Source organism: Drosophila nasuta, chromosome 2L, assembly GCF_023558535.2.
Source record: "Drosophila nasuta strain 15112-1781.00 chromosome 2L, ASM2355853v1, whole genome shotgun sequence".
NCBI classification, from domain to species: domain Eukaryota; kingdom Metazoa; phylum Arthropoda; class Insecta; order Diptera; family Drosophilidae; genus Drosophila; species Drosophila nasuta.
The window spans coordinates 20,789,692-20,810,543 of NC_083455.1; the positions used below are offsets into that span (position 1 = coordinate 20,789,692).

General features: G+C 39.9%; 1 protein-coding gene and 2 long non-coding RNA genes across 3 annotated transcripts in view; 2 read left to right on the plus strand and 1 right to left on the minus strand.

Annotated features, from left to right (window-relative positions):
* Nucleotides 1-12,745, minus strand: part of LOC132783444 (uncharacterized) — a 35,222-nt gene extending 22,477 nt beyond the window's left edge. The window contains exon 1 of the long non-coding RNA XR_009632150.1: nucleotides 12,506-12,745. This is a non-coding gene — a long non-coding RNA (uncharacterized LOC132783444). The remainder of the gene's footprint in view (nucleotides 1-12,505) is intronic.
* The window catches only part of LOC132783430 (monocarboxylate transporter 7), a 29,599-nt gene that overhangs the window by 7,841 nt on the left and 906 nt on the right, over nucleotides 1-20,852 (plus strand). Inside the window, exons 2-10 of the mRNA XM_060788578.1 lie at nucleotides 13,708-15,366; nucleotides 15,460-15,602; nucleotides 16,001-16,142; nucleotides 17,010-17,183; nucleotides 17,296-17,597; nucleotides 17,710-17,865; nucleotides 17,947-18,108; nucleotides 18,204-18,375; nucleotides 19,041-19,773. Of these exons, the coding sequence (XP_060644561.1) occupies nucleotides 14,883-15,366; nucleotides 15,460-15,602; nucleotides 16,001-16,142; nucleotides 17,010-17,183; nucleotides 17,296-17,597; nucleotides 17,710-17,865; nucleotides 17,947-18,108; nucleotides 18,204-18,375; nucleotides 19,041-19,773 (2,468 nt within the window). The 5' untranslated portion in view covers nucleotides 13,708-14,882. The remainder of the gene's footprint in view (nucleotides 1-13,707; nucleotides 15,367-15,459; nucleotides 15,603-16,000; nucleotides 16,143-17,009; nucleotides 17,184-17,295; nucleotides 17,598-17,709; nucleotides 17,866-17,946; nucleotides 18,109-18,203; nucleotides 18,376-19,040; nucleotides 19,774-20,852) is intronic.
* Nucleotides 10,498-11,307, plus strand: LOC132796663 (uncharacterized). The gene is made up of 2 exons (XR_009633575.1): nucleotides 10,498-10,720; nucleotides 10,783-11,307. It is a non-coding gene; the product is annotated as an uncharacterized LOC132796663 (long non-coding RNA).

Consider the following 20,852-nt stretch of genomic DNA (forward strand, 5'->3'; position numbering starts at 1 on the left):
ACCCAACAACAGCAACAACAAAATGCGAAAAGAAAAACAGCAAACAAAACAAAACAAAACAAAGTCAGGCGCATTAACAAGAAGAGCAGCAGCAACAATAACAACGAGAAAATCATGGAAAAAAAGTTTTGAACGCGAAAGACGAGAAAATATGACAAAATTTACGAGCGATGCAAACACACACAAAGACACACACATTGACATAAACTGAAACACCCTGTGCTGGCTGGTTGGGCTTGTTTTTAGTGCTTTGGCACGTAATGGGGTCGTCTCTTACACACACACACACACATACACTCGTACACACACCTCATCATCAGTGTCCCGGCCACTCAGTTGCCTTTTGTATGTGTTGCTTCTGTTCGCTTGGGTTCTTTTTGGGTTTGAATGAATTTCGTTTGGTTTAGGATTGGGTTTAGGTTTGGGTTTTGGCTTTGGATTTGGTTCTGTTGGCTGGCTCTTTTGGCAGGATCCCATCGTCATGTGCCATAGTTATTCGGTCCTTCGCACTGTGCCACTTGACGAGAGCGCGGCAGCTAACTGTTAATGCTATTGCGTCTACTAATCGCATTCCAGCTAGGGATGCGTTCCCATAACACTCAAAGTTCAAAAACAAAAGCTAAAACAATTAATATTGTTTATCTCGAATATAAAGCTAAACCTTTAAGCTGAATGGAAATTTGACCGAAAACCTAAATATTGAAGTTGCTCTTGATTATCCCAAAGTGTAACTGATATAAAAAATAATATTTGCAAGCCTTGAGAACAGAACACATTATAATCAAATCAAGCATAAAGCCACAGCTGCTTTCTGCAGCCCAAAAGAGCTCAATTAGGTTATATTGCCTAAGCTTTAAATCTAGATGCATATCTAAATCTATTTCTCAAGCCGAATCACGCACGAATTGTGTTAGCAACAGCAACAGCAACGAGGGCAACAAGTCCATCTCTAGGCACAGCTGGATGAGAATGTTACTGCCGTTGCTGATGATGATGATGATGACGACGACAACTTTCAGCGATTTGCCGTCTGTTTGACGATATGATATGAAGAACCGATTAACTGCATTGAAGAGCCTCGTTTTCGCCATCTCTTTCGCATACTTTGGCCCCTACAATGTATTTATCTCGGTTACTGTGCTCAGCGTTCAGCGCTCAGTGCTCATATCAGTAGTCAGTTTGGCCTCCTTGGCAGATTTGTGCAAACCACGAAAGCAAATTACGTTGACGATGAGCATCATTTTCCACTTTATTGAATTACCCCCGAAAAGCAAAGCAAAGCCAGGGCAACTCGGCCCCAACGAGACCATACCAGGACAGGCCAGACCGCACCAATTTGAACCAAAACCACGCCAAACCAAATGAAACCAAGTCGAGTTGATTCAAGTAGAGTCGAGTCGAGTCGAGTCGAGGCCAGGCAACAATGTGTGCTAAGAGACGACACAGTCTTTTGGGGGGTCGGATCGGTGGCGTAGGCGGATGGGGCCATGAGTTTTGGTCGGTTTGGACGATTTTGTCAGCGCGATAAACAGAATTTCAATTTAAAATATTTTTCGTGCTGCCTTAGCATAATTTTCTTGGGTATGGGGGGCAAGTGTCACAGTCAGCTGGCGCCCTAAGTTGCAAGTCCTGTCTTCTTCAAGTTGGACCCAAGACATAAAGAAGCTATCAGCGGGGCGTTTATAGCCTCTTCTAGGTGGTTAGCTGAGTTCGCTGAGTTCGAGCGGGTTCGTAAAAGAGGGTGTACGGATGGATGATGATGGAGGGAGGACGGAGGGACTATCTTTACCTACGACTAATGAAAGCAGCGTTAAAGTCAACGTCTCTGTCAGCAAAGGAGCGAGCGAAAGCAAGAGAAAAGTCGCTTTGTTTATCTCTTTGTTTGTTTGCTGCGTTGTTGTTGGTATTTTATTTTTTTTTGTTTGTCACAATTCTGATGAGAGAAGCCAGAGGAGCTCTTTTGCTTTTTTATAGTACAAGTACGAGTATATATAATCATCATTGTTACGCGCATTTGAGGCACTTTCGCTAGACACTGCCACCACAGTCAGATTCAGATTCAGATTCAGAGTCAGAGTCTCCCCCTCTCGCCCACACTCACCCACTCGGCCCATCCATTCAGTGAGAGCTGCGTGCTTAAAAGAGCATTGCCCGTCGGCATTATGTTTTGTGTCAGCGCAAAGGCGTCAGGAATGAAATGGATGTGCTGGCGACAGGGACGAGGTGGTGAGGCAAGGCGAGGCGAGTAAATGGTGTCGGCATTGCACGTTCTTTTGTGGGTTAGCAGGCCTTGCTGGCATGCGGTATGTGGCATGGGGCATGCCGCTATGTTGGCCATGTTGACTATGTCATTTGCTAATTTAGCACAAGCTGTTGGACTACTTATTCGCTAGCTAACCCCTCTTCCCCACTTCCACTTCCTCTGCCCATTGCCGTTGCCCACTCTGCTCACACACAGTGGTTCAAGTTGCATTTGCTAAAAGGTCAACACAATGTAGAGGAGCCACAACGAGACATCGAGGACAACAAGACAACAACGACGACGACGACGACGACGTCGACGACAGCAGCAACATCATCAAAGTAAACTAACATTAATTAAGCAGCTTCAGTTTGGTTAGAATAGATGACAAACAATATCCTAAGATGGACAACATTCCCAGCAACCCCCTCGTTAACCCCTCTATCGCTCCCTTCTCCGCTCAAAAGCCCCTACAGTGCGACCCAATTCAATAGAGTTGGCAAATACAAAACTGACCGCAGGAATAAATAATTAGCTGAAATGCACAGAGTGAAGGGGGAATGAAACACATTTGCAATTTAATGCGGCTTTAATGAAATTCCTAATACATTTTTTTTTTGTTTTTGTGTTTTTGAAAAATGAACCCCTATAAGAGATGCTACCATTGATATATGGCTGCTACATTAATCATGGCCCAAACACAATTTTGCTCCCATTTCGCCATTTGTAATTCATGAGATACAGAAAGGACGCATTTAGTTTACGGATTGAGATTAACTATGCGTGATGCTTTTAAAATATGTCTTAATGATTCGATAACAATAAATTAATGCCATCGAAAAAAGAAATATGACTTATAAATATAAAGAAAAATATTGATATACGATTGTATCACATCAGTGCGAACTTGCTTAAATTTATAAACTGATAGCGCTTTAATTCGAACCCTTTTGACTTCCCACCTCCGAGGAAGACCGAAAAACATTCGTTATTCTGAATGGCTTTTGTGGGTAACCCGGACCATTAAGTGAATTAGTTTAACCGTTACAGGTTTATGGCTAATTAGACGTCTTTAATTGGCCATAACAATAACTCAGTTGCGGTTTCCATTCAGATGACCAGCAGTGTCATCAGACAAGTTACTCAGCCAGAGCTGTGCCATTTGCCTTTGGGGACACACGATGACGATGAGAAGGAGCCAAAGCTGATGCAGAATCTGTGACTCTATCAGCCTAATGGCCTCAAGGCTCCAGAGAGGCTGTCAGTCAGGTGCGGGTGCGGGAGGTGCTGTTTGAAGCTTGCTGGGAGTGAAGCTCGAAGCTTGACAAAGACTAACGCGCTCTCGTCACACACTTTGACACATTGTTAGTCAAACAAAAGATTTTGCATGCTAATTCGATTCACTGAGTCAACCCAAAACAAAAGAGCATAAGACGATGCCGCCGGGGAACGAGTAATAGGCAACCAGGACAATGGGGCGAGGAGGAAGTTGGGAATCAACTTCTGTTGCTACCTTAGTCATTTTTGGGGGGAGCACAAGCCAATAATAAAATGGCTTGTGTCGATTTCCAGAGTTGCCTTCCTCGATGTTGATAAAGCAGCCAACCAGCAGCCAACGGCAATCGACCAGCGGTAAAGTGGCAAGTGGAAAGTGGCAGGCAACAAAAACAGTCAGTAAACAAGAAAGGCAGCAAAGCAGCAAAGGCAGCCAGTCAGGAAATCAAATTCTAACCCAAAAGCTCTAACTCAAACTCAAACCCAATCCCAAGCCCAAGCCCAAAAACCAAACCCATGCCCAATTTAGTTGCGTCCAGTTGTTTAGCTTGTTATACACTTGCCAAAAGAATTAACATTTTACTAAGGGATATGGACCAAAATATATATGTGAGGCAATTGAGAAATGCCAATAAAAAAGGCTTTTACTTAGAAGGTCGGGGGATTATCTGACTTATAAAACATGCATGTAACAAATTATTGTTCTATCTTGAGAGAGAGTTATTTTCACTTGAATTTTGAAGTAATTTTAAGCAAATTTTTACATTTTGTTTGCTTTATTTGACTTGCGATTTTAACTAGATTTCAAACAAATTAAGGGTGAATTATATATTTTATTCCTAAGAAATAAACATTGATACATCCGATTTTGATACACCGCTTATTGAAATAGATCGGTAGCTTGCCTTTAAAACCGTACAAAATATCTCCAGTGTGAGATAAGAATTCGGCGCATTTCATCAGAAGAGTATTTGCATTCTCTATTTGCAACTTGTATAGTGGCAATTTCCGCTAGAGTATTTGCCCTGCGGCTATAATCTGCAGTCTTTGTTCCTTGTAATTTTCGTTGTTTTAGGCCCTTCCTTTGCTGGTTGCGTTGGGCTTCCGTTCATCGCCTTTTTTGCGGAAGTGTCATTTTTCAAGCAAGAAGGGCTTAGCTTACGCTTTATGATGCGGTTCACGCCTGCCACAAAACAGCCACACCACCGCAGCACCGCACCACCTGACATCGCCCCTGCACCGCAGCCACCAACAATTTGTTAGCAGTGCGTTTAAAGATTTCGGTATGTGCTTGCTGAAAATTTGAGGTCTAAGCAAGTTTGCGTTTTAAATTTATTTATTATAATATTAATATTAAGGATGACTGCCTGACGCCTGCTGGTTGCTGCCTGGTTGGTTCGATGGCTGCTCGGTTCGTTGCCCGCTCAGCAGGCAACCTAATTACGCTTCTGATAGGATTTTTGAGTAAGGTTAATGGCACTTCGGTCGGCCGATAAGCCAAGAGCCAAGAGCCAACAGAAATATAATAAATAAATTTAAAAGCAAGAGTGAAATGTAAAAAGAATGCAAAGGTTTTGCGAAGCAATCTTCAAATTGTTACACCAAATATTGTAGCATACTTTGGGGGAGGCATTTAAGCGAATAACCTCGGGATTTAATTTGATTATTCGAGGACTTGAATTTGAGCCTGCTGAGAGCGAAAGAACGAGAGGGGCTTATTAGAAACACATTTTAAGTCTGTGTAGATCTCCATTTGTAAATTGGTGAAACATAAATCCATTAGTCGCAGTTAAGTCAGAGCGCTGCAGATAAAATATGCGAAAACTTCGGGGACAAAAGGCAAACATTTCCTCTTCTCTTTTTCTTCAGCTGCTTCTTCATCTCTTTGAAATTTTTTTGGATTTTATTTTATTATTATTCTTTTTTTTTTTTGGTCAACTTGCAAAGTTTTCAGTAAATCCTCGAATCGTTCTCAAGTTTTCCAACCTCTCCCAAATGTAAATGAAAAAGTATTAATATGTTCTGCTGCCAGTTTCTCTTGGAAATATTTTTCCCTCAGGGAAGGCGGAAAAATTTAACATACATACACACACAGACACACATATACAATCACATGCATATCAGAGCTTGTACCCTTTCAGCAGACAGCGAAATAAAAAAGTCAACATGCCGAAGAAGTAACTTAATGTTCTAGCCAACGCTTTCGCACAAAGTTGAAAAAGTCCTCAATGTGTGAAATTAAATTAAGTTATTTAAAAAAAAAAGTTGCTCTTTCTTCAAGATTAAAGGCGAATCTTTTTTTCAACAAAATCCAACCCAAATTAGGAAACAACTTGCAGTAATTTGGGTTAAACAGCTAAGTTGCTTAAGGGGATCAGAGTTGGGTCACTTGATGTTTTCATAAGCTTAACTCTTGTCCTCGCTTTGAACTTGACGAATTTGGTGTGGAATCGTTTGTGGGAACAACGTCCGCAGCAGACGTTTTATGCTATTTTCTTGGAAGGGTTTTTCGCAGCGCCAGCAAGCTCGTAGAGTTCGGTGGTATTGTCGTGTGTTTATTACAACGCCAAGTGTAAAACTAAAATGTAAACCCAGCGGCAACATGATATCCATTATCTACCCACCCGGAAGCTGGCAACAGGGGCGACAATTCACCCGAAGCACAGCCAAAAAATAGGAGGAAAAAAAAGGATATCAAAACGAAAAAACAAGCTCGAAAAAAGCATCTCGAAAAAACAACTGAGCCAACTTCTCGGTGTGAATTAAATTTAGTGGCTTAAAGTTTGTGGAGTGTGTTTTGTTTTTCTCACTTTTTTTTGGTTGAGGCAATATGTTTAATCAGCAGCACAAGCCAAAGGGATTGGCCATGTCCAGCTCCTGTTGCTAGCTGGACTACCGCAAAAGGTCCAGTACTCTGCTCTGCTGCTCCTGCGTAAGCCTGCCTCTGCCTTTTGCTGAGTGTGGCAAATAAAAGTTGTCCTTTTTTTTGAGTGTGTGTGTGTGTGTTGAATATGAGAGTATATACACATGCACAGACACGATGCACGATATTTATATGGCACGTTGTATATTTAATTTTAGTGCATCATAAAGTTGGTAAAGTCAATGACCAGTTAAGTCAACCCCTGACTTGGTTTTGAGTGGGCGGACGGTCTTTTCAGATGCTCTGATCAACGCTGCGCTCTGAGTTATTTGAATTTGCACAACGCTTACATTTTAATATAACATTTTAAAAGGACATAAAGCCCCCTGACCTGAAATGAAAGCCAAAATATGGCATGGCCCACAAGAGCACGTCGTACGAGTACGAGTATCTAGGATATTATTATTGAAATGTTCGGCTGACATTAAGCTTCGCCTGCGGACAGTAACAGCATCAAGCAAGTCAGCTAGCAAAGAAGCCTGGCAAACAGGCCAAGGCAGCGGTAGCAGCAGCCAAAGGAAGCCCAAGGCAACCTCGAGCTGTGAACATTTTTACAGTCGACTGGCAAACAAGAAATAAAATAAAAAGCCGAAAAAAATTACATAAAAATAAGAAAAGAAACAAAAAATATATTCGGAAAATATTTACGGACACCCCAACCCCATTGTTTGCTTACAGGGTACAAGATAGGTTAGCATATTTTCGGCTTACTTTGTGCATATCCGTAGGGGCAGAAGAAAGAAAGAAAGATACAATATTTGTAGCCTTTACTTTATAGAGAGTTTCTTTGTGATGCTAATGGAAGCACGACACAAGTTCTCGCCACTAAATGCCTGATATTTGCTCTATTAACTGCTCTATTGCTGAACAACTTATGTGATTTATGGCTGCGAGTCGTAAGTGCATTTTATATTCATGCTTTTCTTCCATCTAAAATAGTTTTCCGCCATAAATGCGTCCCCTAAGACCCACAGTATTTCTTCATTCAAGAGGATAACCTTTAGCTGTAAACTGTTATTTATTGCAGCTTTTGTTCCTTCCTGGCTCACGTGCACATCTCTAGCAGAGTAGTATGTTTATGAAGTGAATCGGGTATTTCATCGTCATGTGTAGGCAATATGCTCACGCTCATGTGCACAAACACACATATTACCAAAACACACACACACACTCAGGCACTTACTTGGCTGGCAAAGGAAGTGTTTCGGCTAGAAGAGGATGTCTTTATGTATTGGTTCTAGGTGCTTCTTCCCAATGTGCCTTCGTTGGTTCTTAAATTTAATGCTTCCACAGGTAGAGGAGCTGCTGCGGACAATTCGCCATAGTGAGTTGCCTCCATTTTAAGCTGGGATCTTCGTGCTTCGACTCTCTGCCATGTGTTGTGGTGTACTCCCCGCAGTATCCTAAACTCTGGCGCTTCGGCACAATGCGTTTTGATTGATGTTGCCAGTTCCTTGGGATGCTTCCTGTTGTGCTGCCAGTTCCACACTCTGTTGCCACTGCTTCGTCTTTCTGCTCGTGCTTACAATCAATTTAAATGCGCCGTTGTGCATTGTAAAAAGTTCCTTTTGCTGTTGTCGACTAAATCGTTATGTGAAACCATAAAAGTGGAATAGTGGGCCACAGGATAAAGCATCGCTATGTATACATATAGTATTCATTCTCTCACTGTTGTTGGCATTGTTGTTTCTCTTACAAGGAGGCGTTGTTGCACTTTCCCTCGCATTGCGATGCACGAGGATGCAAGTTTTTTATGACCAAAAACAACCAAATCATTTATCATCTTTATGGCCTGTTCCAAGGACACTGAGCTAATCGAAACGATAAAAATACCATACTACAAACTGAGAGGACTCTCTGCCTCTGACTCCGAGCATCGACTTCGATTCTGACTTCGATTCCATCACACCAACATTGGGTAGCCATAAATAAGAGCACAAATCAATCATGTTTCGAGACAACAACACATCCACATTCCACATCGAACATCAATGACCCAAAATAAAGATACTTTTTCATGGGGTGGAGCAAGAAGGAGGTGGGTTTTTCTCAAATTGTCATGATAAGCAATTCCTTTTTTTATGGCCATCCCCAGTAAATTGTCCAGGGCATTGACTAGTACTATTTCTAACTTTGTGACCCGAATTTCTGTGCACAAATTCAATTGGAATTTCACTCACTTTAATTTGTAATTTTGGAATACATTCAAATTGCCACAAAAAGTTGACTAACAAAAGTGCCAAACTGTCGACAGCAATCGCTTGGTCAATTTCTCAAAGTCAGAACTCGGTCGAATAATGATTAAATTCCCATTTTCATCCCAGACTTGTGAAGTTGTTTTGCTGGTTTGTTTGCGGCGCAGTTGAAATTTAATAAATATTTTAATTGAAGCCATTACTGGCATCTTCTCCAGAGCACGTAAAATGGGTTAAGAATGAATTAATTGAGTTGAGCAAATACTGAGATTGAGAGTGTAGAAATAAGATATGAAAAACAAGGTAAACAAGATTTGAAAACTGTTTTACAGGGTATTATTTTCAGATTCAAATTTTATCTTTGATATTTCACTAAATCAAATAAACAGTATTTATTAAATACTGAATACACAATTTATTTGGTAGCAATTGAAATAGCAACTTTTATTCTTTGTTGGATTACCTTAGTTATAAAAATATGTAAAACAGGTATTGGAAACACTAATGATTATTGAATTAATAACTAAAGGCAAACAGATTATTCGTGCGTCTAAGGAAACTGAGTATACTGATGAAGATTTCGATTTATTTTATAATATGTTTGATGTACATTCAAATAACAAAGGTGCTGAATTAGTGAAATATATATATCATATTAATAAAAGGCATTAATTAATTTATTATATATATATTTGTTGAGCCACTAAGCTTTTTTAGTAGCTTTATTTGCACGTCTATTGTTTATAAATAAAACACGCGAGTTTTAAATTCAATTGTTTATTAAATGGTACATATGTACGTATATGTAACCACCAATTTAGAATGTTTGGCTGTGACTTGAGTAGGTACAAGCTTCGCCACCGACACGATTACAACCATTTTTACAATTCAAGAGTCAAACAAGAGTAACAAACCGATCGAACTGCAAGCGATCGCTAACAGAGAGCTGCCGGCAGATGCAGCGCTGCTGGCAGACGCTGTCACAGCATTGCATTAACATGCGCTGTCTGCTGCTCCCGACAATATCATTAATTTCTGCATTAATCTGTTTATCACAGTTGTTAGAGTAAAGTCGCACATATGAGTTGTCGTCATACAGTCGTAAAAGTTAAGTCGTTTTTAAGATTAATTGTGAAATCTATACCGTTCGCCAAAACTACAATACAATTTCATTAATACTTAGGAAATGAAGACCGAATAAAATAAATGTGAATTTGTCATTCCTACATAAATTTATTTTCATCATCTACGCAAGTGAGTTAAGTTAGTTGGATTTGAAGCAACACAGCTTATTACATTTCAAGGTAGAGCTTATTAAAATATATGTCCATTTGTTTTGGGAAGCTGGGCATACTGCTAAAGAGTTAGGTAGAATTCAATATTTGTTTGGTAGCAAATGCAATAGCAACTTTGAATCTTTACTAGATTACCTTAGTTAAAAAAAAATATAATAAATTTGAGTATTTCACTTAGAAATTGATTGCTTCGAATACTTTACAACTCTTTTACTTCTTAAAATAATATGAAATTTGAATTTGCGGCCTATGTAAATAAACATATGGCTAATACGCTGACGGATATTGCTTGTGACCATCTCTACAGTGAACAAATAAAACATAACCTGAAACAATTTTAAAAATAAGAAAAGGTTATATTTATAAGATAATTTTATATAATTTATCGTAAAACAGAACAAGTTCCTAAAATCAATCTTTGCTCTAAAAATAGTGCTAATCCAAAGCCTAATAACCTTCACCTATTTTTAAAATTGTTTTAGTTCATGTTTTTCACTTGAAAGATGCTTGCACGCGCAATCCATCTGAGAATTACCCAAATTGTATTGTTTAAGGTTTCTTGATCTTGATAATAGACATCCGTTATGCGAATGTACACGTGCGGATGATAGTCGTTTCTTGATGTTGATAATAAACATCCGTTATGCGAATGAACATTTACTGATTAAAGTCTCATATTTGTTTCACTCATCTGAGCAAATCGTATATAAATTGAGCAAATTCTATTCAAATATTCACTACACGTTTTTAAAAGATGCACTGCGTACACTTTTTTGTTCTCGCGTTCTTGGTTCGTATTAAAAAAGGAAATCCACAGTCACAAGGTGTTTATTTAACTTAAAATGATTACAGGGTGTAGCAAGTACTACTCCAATAAAAAATAATCTCATAGATGATTTGGGAAAGGCTGCTGAAGAGACCGAGTTACTTCTCAAACGTGAAAGATTACAAGGATTGATGGAAGTTACACAAAAAGTTATTGACAGTCAGCGTATACAGCAAAAGGATGTTGCAAAGTGGCAAGCATATCATGATAAGTTGGCTTTTTGTATTGAAACTTGGGCTAAAAATGGCCAAACCGTTGACTGCAGAGATTACCTCCCAGACGAAATTGAGCCAATGCTGGAGACTCCTGGAGAAATATACTATTATACAAATGGCACATTCATTGCTATCCTGTCTAAATATTTGGAATTTGAAGGACAAATGAATGCTGAATTAATAACTAAAGCCGAGCAAATTATTCATGCATCTAGGGAAGCTGGGTATACTGATAAAGATTTCGATTTATTGAATAATATATCTAAATCATCTTTAAAACGCAAATCAGCTGAATTATTGAGATATATAAAGTATAACATTATTAATAACCATTAATTATTGCTTTAGCTGACCCATTTCTGCATTATTCTGCTTACCACAGTTGTTAAAGTAAAGTCGCACATACGAGTTGTCGTCATACAGTCGTAAAAGTTAAGTCGTTTTTAAGATTAATTGTGAAATCTATACCGTTCGCCAAAACGACTTAAATTTATAAATATTAAAATACAATTTCATTAATACTTAGGAAATGATGACCGAATAAAATAAATTTTAATTTGTCATTCCTTTATTATTACATTTGTATAGCTTATTAAAATATATGTCCATTTGTATTGGGAGGCTGGGCATAAATAGAATTGTTTAACTTATGTGAGTTTAAGCAATTTAAAATCTTACGTAAATGGTAAATTGAACTTACTCGGTCGAAAATAAGGTAATTCTCAGTCTCGCCTCGGATTATGGCTATCGACAGCTGTATAGCCTTCTTTCGTACTCTCACACATAAGCTTTTGGCTTAGCGAGGAAATCGCCTGATCTAATCAATTTCGAACTTGTAATTTCCAAACGTTTATGGCGAAAATTGAATGATGTGCTTCATTTGACAGATATATTTTTAGCCAAAGCTGAAAAGTTGAAGAAGCAGCCAACTGAGCCGCAGTGGTTACGCCAAGGATAAAGTTTTCTCTTCGACATATTTCATGTGTGTGTATGAGGGCCACTGATTACTGATAAGTGATGATTGATGATTGATTTGTCGGCGCACGTTCAACACAAATGAATGAGTATCTTTCCACCAGGTAAAATGAGCGACGTATTATTTGCTTCATTTAACACGTGCATTTAATTTTTGGAATAATAATGAGAAATTGGTCAACTTTGGTTTGAGGTCCTGGAGTCTAGACAAAGTGAATGCTCATTTATTATACACGCGTAATTCGATTTTGGAGTTCCAGATTTTTCTGCCATGTTTTCTTTTTCCAATTTGTGTTGTTTACTATTAAACAAACACAAGTCGACATGTTTTTGGCGCCATTACACGATAGCGCCACCTATGCAGCCGATCGAGTTAACACTTGATGTATTGCAACCGTGTGTTGCTAATTAAAAAATGTTTTCATGAACAAGCTTTATTTTATATTTCGACAACTTTTAATAAAAATGTTCATTAATCATTAATGCGCTTGCATATGTGCATTAAATTAATAGTTTAATAGCAACTTTACAATAATAACTATTTATATGTAGCACTTACCCACATGGTATGCTCCTCTTGGCAAAGGCACTGCCGTTTAATATATACACACATACATACATACTCGCAATACATAATATGTATGTATATGTGCTTATTTATCTTTTCATAGTTGTTTGTTTTTGTATGCTTGCACTCACACTGATTTCTCAATTGTAGTGTTGGTTTTATTTGCATTGCAATTTTTTCGCAATTTTAATTACAAAGAAAAACAATAAAAACACACATTTGCAACCAGAAACGCGGCTTGAAGAGGCAACGCCGGCAAACTGGTGCGCACTCTGTTGAACACATGTTAAAAGTTTTCTGTGAGAGCTTTAAAACAGAGACAAGTGCAGCAGAAAGCTCATACAAATAAGTCAAGATCAGACTGAAGAGGATAGAGCGAGAGGGCTGCAGTGCTAACAGTTATTATTTTATACACGTATGTGGGATCAATTGGGCAACCCCGCTGTGCTTTTGTGTGAATGAAAGCACTTCAGTAATTGCTTATCGTTTAGCGTGTGTTAGAAGAGTACCTTCTCTAACGACAATTTTTAAATTGTTTGAGTTGAGATTTGTCGCCACCTAGCGAGTGCAATTAAAAGTTTTTGCTCGGCGCCAAAACAAATTTTGAAATACTTCATGAATATTTATTTAAATTATTAATTCAAAAATATATATAATTTCTTTAAATTCACTTGTGTGAATTCTTTCTATATGAAGTTGCTAGCTAACACTTCATATGTATATATGTCAAAAGCAAAAAAGCGTTATCAAGTGTGCGAAGTTGGAAGCTATCAACATAAACTCTAATGCCACTTGCCAGCGCCGCACATGAAATGCACAAATCTCTTCAAACATAAAGTTGTTGGAGGTTTTGAATTCAATTCGCAGTCGACCGAAGCATTTAAGTAATCTAATCCAATGGCTTTGCAACTGTAACCGCAAACTAAATTTATTTATTTTATTTTTTTTCTTGCTAGCTGCAGCTTCAGCTTCTGTTGTTGTCCTGTGTAGTTTAAAAGTTCCGCATGACTCGCAGGCAAATTGAAATACACGCAATTGAACAGCAAATTAAATTATGCATTTCATATGCTATCCAAGTATGCGTGTGTGTGTGTGCGTGTATGTGTAAGAGTGTTTGTGTGCGTGAAGCAAACAAATTGATTTTGATTTATTTATTTATTGGTGCAATGTGTGCATGTTCCCAATTTTTGCAGTGCCAAAAGAAGCGAAATAAAAAGCTAGTGGGATAGAGGAATGGATTGAAAAGAGCAACGACAACATCGAAAATCGGAAAATTGTAGCAGCCCCAGCAGCAGCAGCAGCAGATGTGGACCAAAATGGCCGAGATGGCCTCAACGGGTTTCAGTTGGTTGACGCTGGCCTAGAAAGCGCAACCTCAACCTAAACCTCGATATATAACATGTGCCGCATGCATTGAAGTGGACACAGCACAGCACAGCACAACACAGCACAGCACAGCACGATACTGCGCTGCAAAAAGCATTACACAACACTACACTAAACACAAAACACAACAACACCGATACCGACACTAGCAAACAAACACAGACAGACTAAAAGCGAGAGAGAGAGTGTGAACTGAACAATGGTCATCCAGTGTACATGCGATTGCAACTGCAGTGATAGAGACACAGCCCGTAGCTCCTGTTTGCCACGCTTGCAGCAGCAACGTGCCACGCCCACGTCGTCGTTAACGCCGACGCCCACAACGCCCCTAAATGGTGGCAATGATATGGAGAATCGGTTTCCATACTATCGCCGCCTCTCAAATACCTCATCAGCGCTCTACGGCAGCTGTCCCCAACTGCAATTGCCACACCATCAGCAACAGCAACATAAACAACATCAGCAGCAGCAGCAGCAACAACAACAACAGCAGCCGCTGCCTCAGACCTGCCACAGTCACGGTCTTAGTCTTGGTTTAAGGCATCATCAACAGCACAACAACAACAACAACAACAACAACGACGAGGAGCAGCTGCAGCGGCAATACTCGAGTCTGGTGCGGCCAGCGAAACACAGAGGCAGCGTGCTGTGCAACAAATGTGCGCTGTGACGAAGATACAACCTAAGCTGTGAGCATCCCGAGTCACATTCACAACCACATCCGCAACAAGGCCACAACAAAACAGCAGCAGCAGCACCTACAACAGACAGCTTAAAGCGAAAGCAACAGCAGCAGCAGCAGGAAGAGGAGCAAGGACAGCCACAGGGAGCAGACGGGGCGCATAACACGCCACGTTATTTGTGCCCCGAGTGTCGCTTTAACAATCAACCGTTGGCCTGGTGGGTCTCATGTCCACGTCTCTCCTATCTGCCAACTGAGCAGCAGAAGCAACAGCAGCAAGAGTCGACAGCAGCAACAGCAATGCAGCAACAACAACAGTCACAACAGCAGCAACAGCCAGCTCGTCACTGCCATGGCACAAATCTGAATTCGGCTACGCGTTTTCCACTTCAAGCGACAGCCAAGCAGCGGCATTGTGACAATTTTGGTAGCTATGCCACTTTGCCCAGCATCGAACATCAGCAGCAGCCGCAGCAGCAGCAGCAACAGATACATCATGCACCCTGCAGTCGCCATTGCACAGCAGCTGCAGCAGCAACATTGCCACCACATCCTGAGCCAGCTGCTCGCTGGTATGCGGCCAGCACTGTCAATCCCAATCCTTGCTGTTACATGTACAATCCCACGCCACACTATGCCCCTCCGCTCTGCCTCTGCGATAATTGGTATCACCAGCAACAGCACCAGCAGCAACAGCATCAACAGCAGCAACATCATCTTCATCATCAGCGTGGCTTTCCAGCAGCGCCAAAGCCATTTATGCCCAATGGCGGCTGCTACTTGGGTGAGTAATGAGCCAACTCCGAGTGAACTCTCTCATTGCCATTTTCCGTCGATTTTCCATTTAATCAACATTCAATTGTTTCCACTGCCGCAGGCTTTGAAGGCCATCATCCCAGTCATATTACGGATGAGGAGGATTCGGCGTTTCCAGCGCTTGCTGATCGAGAATTTCATTTGTTGCATCGCAATATTCCCGCCTTGAGGCGCACAGGAGTCGACACAACGCGTATACGACAGGTGAGTGCAGCGACTTCCAAACTGTAGTGCTTCTCAAACTGCAATGCTTCTACTACAAATCGAATGAAGCAGTCAAACCTTAATTAATTTAACCAACTGTCATTCTTCTATAACTGTAGTGCTTCTAAAACTATAGTGCTTCTCAAACTGCAATGCTTCTACTACAAATCGAATGAAGCAGTCAAACCTTAATTAATTTAACCAACTGTCATTCTTCTATTACTGTAGTGCTTCTAAAACTATAGTGCTTCTCAAACTGCGATGCTTCTACTACAAAGCGAATGAGGCAGTCAATCCTTCATTAATTTAACCAACTGCACTTCTCCTCTAACTGTAGTGCTTCCCAAACTGTAATGCTTAAACAATTCTAATATATTTATATGCATTTCTTGTTTTAGTATTTTTACCCGGACGGCGGCTGGGGCTGGATCATATGCGGCGTGTCCTTTCTGGTGCACATTCTGACCACGGGTCTGCAACTGAGCTATGGTCTGCTGCTATTCTATGCGGTGCAGCATTTGCATAACACAAGTGGCATCGGTAAGTGAGTTTCACTGTTTTGGCAGCTGCATGCTGCGTGCTTAGCAAAGAGCTTGTGGCCTTAATCCTTATCAGCATATGCAATGCGTGGCCAGAAAGCAAATTAAAGCACATCAAAATACCAAGTTCATTTAATAACAAGCACAGTTTTGGAGTGACTAAATGGAGGAAATGTTTTGACGCTGCTAAGTGTGGAAGTCTGAAGTGGCAGCTAACTAGTTGACTGACAGAGTGATTACATTTATTAAGAGTAAAATAAACAGTAAAGTGGCCGACATTAAAATAATATGAGAATGAGAGTGGTATTAAACGAATGAGAGTGGTATTAAAAATAAATGATTTCAAAAAGGAATTAAATTCATATGCGGTTAAATATTCCTCATCAGTGTTGCCAAGTGTTGTGCTCAGCTAAAAGCAAAACAAGCACTGAGCTAATAATACATAATTCCATAAATAGAATTCAAATACAAAAAAATGAGAGCTAAAAAATAGAAGATAATTATTAAGCAGCTTAGATGTTCAATATAGTATTCCGCTGATTTCGCAGGACAGAGCTTAGTGGGCAAACTCGAGGAGTATCACAACCACAGAGAACATGTTGCCATGTTGCTTCTGCTGCTTTTGTTTATTTGTACTTTATTTCTCGTCGACTTAATAAACTGTTTGAGACTCCGCGGCATGTCGAGAATGTTTAGCTCTTGAAAGTCTGCTTCAATTTTAAGCTGTTTATTTTTACACACAACATATGCCAACTTTATTTGCAGCATAATATTTGTTGCATGCATAAACTTAAATGTGCTTGAAATAATATTTGCAACAAAGTTATGTTTTAACTTATTCAATTTTGTCTCATTTCCTCTTTTGCAGAGCTGCTGGGCGCTTTGAGTTGGTCAATTTCAATGCTCGCCATTCCGTTTGTGGTGTCGCTGTGTCGCAAGCGATCCATACGCTTGCTATCCATTGTCGGTGGTCTCGTGATGCCGCTGGGCATTCTGTTTACATCATTTGCCACGGAATTCGGTCAGGTTGTTTTCAGTTATGGTGCGTATACTTAATATCTGTATGTATATACAGACACATAAATGTGCATGTTGTGGTGCGTAGCGGAAGTTGCTTAACATTTTCCTCTTGCGTTTGCTTTCGCTTTGGGCAGGCATCGTGTTTGGCATTGGCGTTTCTATGGTGCGAGAAGCCTCCACAGTGATGCTGGGCAATTATTTTAAGCGTCGGCGGCAATTCGTCGAAATGGTGGCCATGTCCGGCGAGGGAGTCGGCATCGCATTGTTCTCCGTCATCCTAAAGGAGGGCGTTGGCAAGGCTGGCTGGCGCCTAGGTCTTCAAATTGTGGCCGCTCTAACGGCGCTTAGCTTTTTCATGGGTCTCATGTATCGACCCGCATCCCTCTACCATCCGCAGCGACGGGCCATTCAGCACTTGAAAAATCAACGCAAAAAGGTGAATCACAATCGTTTAACACACACACACACACACACATAGAAAATCCCCAAACTCTAACTAATGGCAAAACTCTCTCTCTCTCTCTCTCTCGTACTCTTTATCGCTGTAGCTGAGGGAAAAGAAACCAAAACTGACCCATGAGGTCGAGTCGCCTAGTCGATATTTATTTTTGGACATATCATCCCTCAAATCGGTAACAGTTAAAATCCTTCTAATGACCTCCAGTGTCGCTGCATTCGGCATCTATACGCCCATGTTCCTCATGGTAAGCCAAACACGACGATTTATGGCAATAGTTAAAACGATTAAATATTATTGCTTCTTTCTCTCTCTCCCTCTAACTCAGGCTCTCAATGCCGCCAAGGAGGGTTCCGATGTGCAGGAGCTTGTGCTGCTGCAAACCTTTCTCGGCATCTCCATGGCTCTAGGCGTTGTGCTTGCAGGCGCTTTGTTGCGTCGCTGTTTTGTCATCAAACACTTTGTGATCAATACCAAAATCGTTACTCAGGTGAGCACGATTTTACACTTAACAAACTCGAACAACTCACGCCTCACACCAATGGTTTTATAACCATTCATTCATTGCTTTCCATTTTGTTGCAGCTCTTTATTGCCATTGTTGCACTGGCCATACTCTTTCTCTCCTTTGTCATGGGCTACAAGGGTCTCTGCATACTCAGTTGGCTTTATGGCATCGGCTTGGGCGGTTTTCAATACTCACTTAAAATTCTGGCACTGGAGCGCATCAAACTTAAGCACTTTTCGAAGGCTTGGGGTAAGTTTTGACCATACAGCTATGGACAGCTAATTGGAAACACTTTTTAATTCTTTTGTAATTTTGTAACTATTTAGTAATTATGAGTCAATTTATTTATAAAGAAACTGATACCTTTTTATATCCGTTAACCAGACTCTATGATATATTTTGAATGTAGTGAAATACTAATATTATATTATATTAATATTTTTTGTAATAATACCTCGTTGCGGGTAACTCACAGTCGAGCACACTCAAATGTAGCTTTCTTACTTGTTTTATAATTAATATGAAATTTAAGCTTCAATGTCAATCAAGGGGTAAAATTACTTAATTAGTAAGAACTTCTTATTTTTGTTCTAAATACCTTTAACTAAACTCTTGGCTAAAAATGAGTTTCTAATTAGATACTAGATGTTTTATATATAAGAACTTTATGAAAAAGACTTTACTGAATAATTACTGAACCTCCAAAAATATATAACTGCAAAATAAATATGTTTGGTACTTAACAAATGAAAACTGATTTACAAAGATTTCAGTCGTTTACTTTGACTCGGTTTTTTTCGACCACACAAAATGAATTGTCTCTTTTTACTTAGTCGCTTACATTATTTACTCTTTTAGTGTCTTTTATTTTAATAATTTAACCATCAAACACAACTTTCCTACTCTCTTGACAGGCTTTATACGTGGCGTGGAATCGGTGCCCGTATTAATTAGCGTGCCGCTCACCTCGTTCCTCAACGATTACTCCCTTAAATACGGACGTGCTGGCTACTATATTTGCTCAGCTGCCGCTGCCATCTCCGGCATCATTATCTTCTTCATTACCGAGCCACAGGAGCAACAGCAGCAGCAACAGCAGCAGCAGCAGCAACGCGGTCATCTCAATGGACATCTGCCCACGCCCATGTTGATGCGTCACTCATCGGCGCGACATCATCGTCCACAGCTGGCGATGGACTATGGTGGCTATGGCGAGTATCCGGCACCCGATCTGCTCAGTCGCAGCTGCATGAGTCTCAATCAAATGGAGCCCTATCTGCAGGCCAACAACAGCAGCAGTTCCAACTATTGCCAACGTCACATGCACCATCAGCAGCAGCAACAGTTGCCACCGCCGCCACCGCCACAGCAATCGCATGGCCATCAGGGGCTGCATCAACATCTGCAGCAGCAGCAGCAACATCATCATATGACGCCGCAACATCATCCACAGCAGCTCACCTGCCACAATCTGGACATGCAACAGACACGCTCCCCCTACCAACTGGGTCAGGGCAGCATTGGGGCCAAGATGGGCAAGCGACTGCAGCGGAGTCTCTCGTTCATTCAGCAGCACAACTGCTGCGATGGCCAGATGTACTGCAGTTGGCACAGCACCTATGAGCTCGGTTGCCGCAAGTCGCCCAAGTAAGTTATGCTTGCTCCCTTTCCAGAACTAAGAGAAACACTATGAATTGTCTAGGGGAACTTCAACTTCCTCTTTAAAAACTATTTCCTTGCTTCAACTTGCCACATTTCCCATAGGGAATTCAAGTTTGCAAAAGCAGAGTGCTGCACACATTGTTGCACATGCAAAATACCTGCAACATTTGCTTTGTTTTCCTTCTGCACATTGTCAATTCCCATATTTATATTTTCATGAATTAGTCGTGTTAGTTTTCGTATGTTAGGCAAATGCTAATTAAAACTTACGTTGCTGCTGATTTCATAAATATTGACATTAATTTGGGCGTATATTTTAGAATCAAGTGCAAAAATTGCTTGAAACATTTAATTTATAATTTAATTGTTTTTTTCTTTTTGTTGTGAATTTAAAAAAAATATATACTTTAGATATTAAATATACTTTTACTAACCACAAGTTCCATACTAACATTTTTCGAAATTAATATAAAACATTTTGTGTAATTATTAATTCATAATTTACATTTTTTGGTGCAGAATTTTGGTTTCGATCTTTGATCTGAGGAATTACTTTTTTAAATTTTATCACGATTTCCATTTAATCACAGTTTTGAATTTCTGTATATTTTCTGGTAACTTAAAGTAATATTATTGAAAGCCAAGGTTTTTTCTTTCCGCTTCAAACTTGACTTTAAACTTTCAAATTTTTTCATACTAAAATGGTAGACAATTAAATTTCAATCAATTTTTCGTCCAGTGTGATTTTATGTTATAGAATATTTTTTTATTTATTGGCAATTAATTAAAGACTGAGCACAATTTTTCATTTAATAACTTTTGTGGAATTTTTTGGCAATAAGTTCACAGCCCGTATCAAGTATTTATTGTAGTTTTAGTTTTTTTGTCTATGCATTGCTTATTCACACAGCGGGTTGGCAAACTGAATGCAAATACTTTTCATCTATATATTTCCCTCGCATATTGTATTCTAAAAATTCGTTTAGAACTCTAAGCGACAGCGGCTCCCATTGCGGTTGCGAATAACAATAAATCGCATTCGTGTAGAATATTTAATTGTTAAT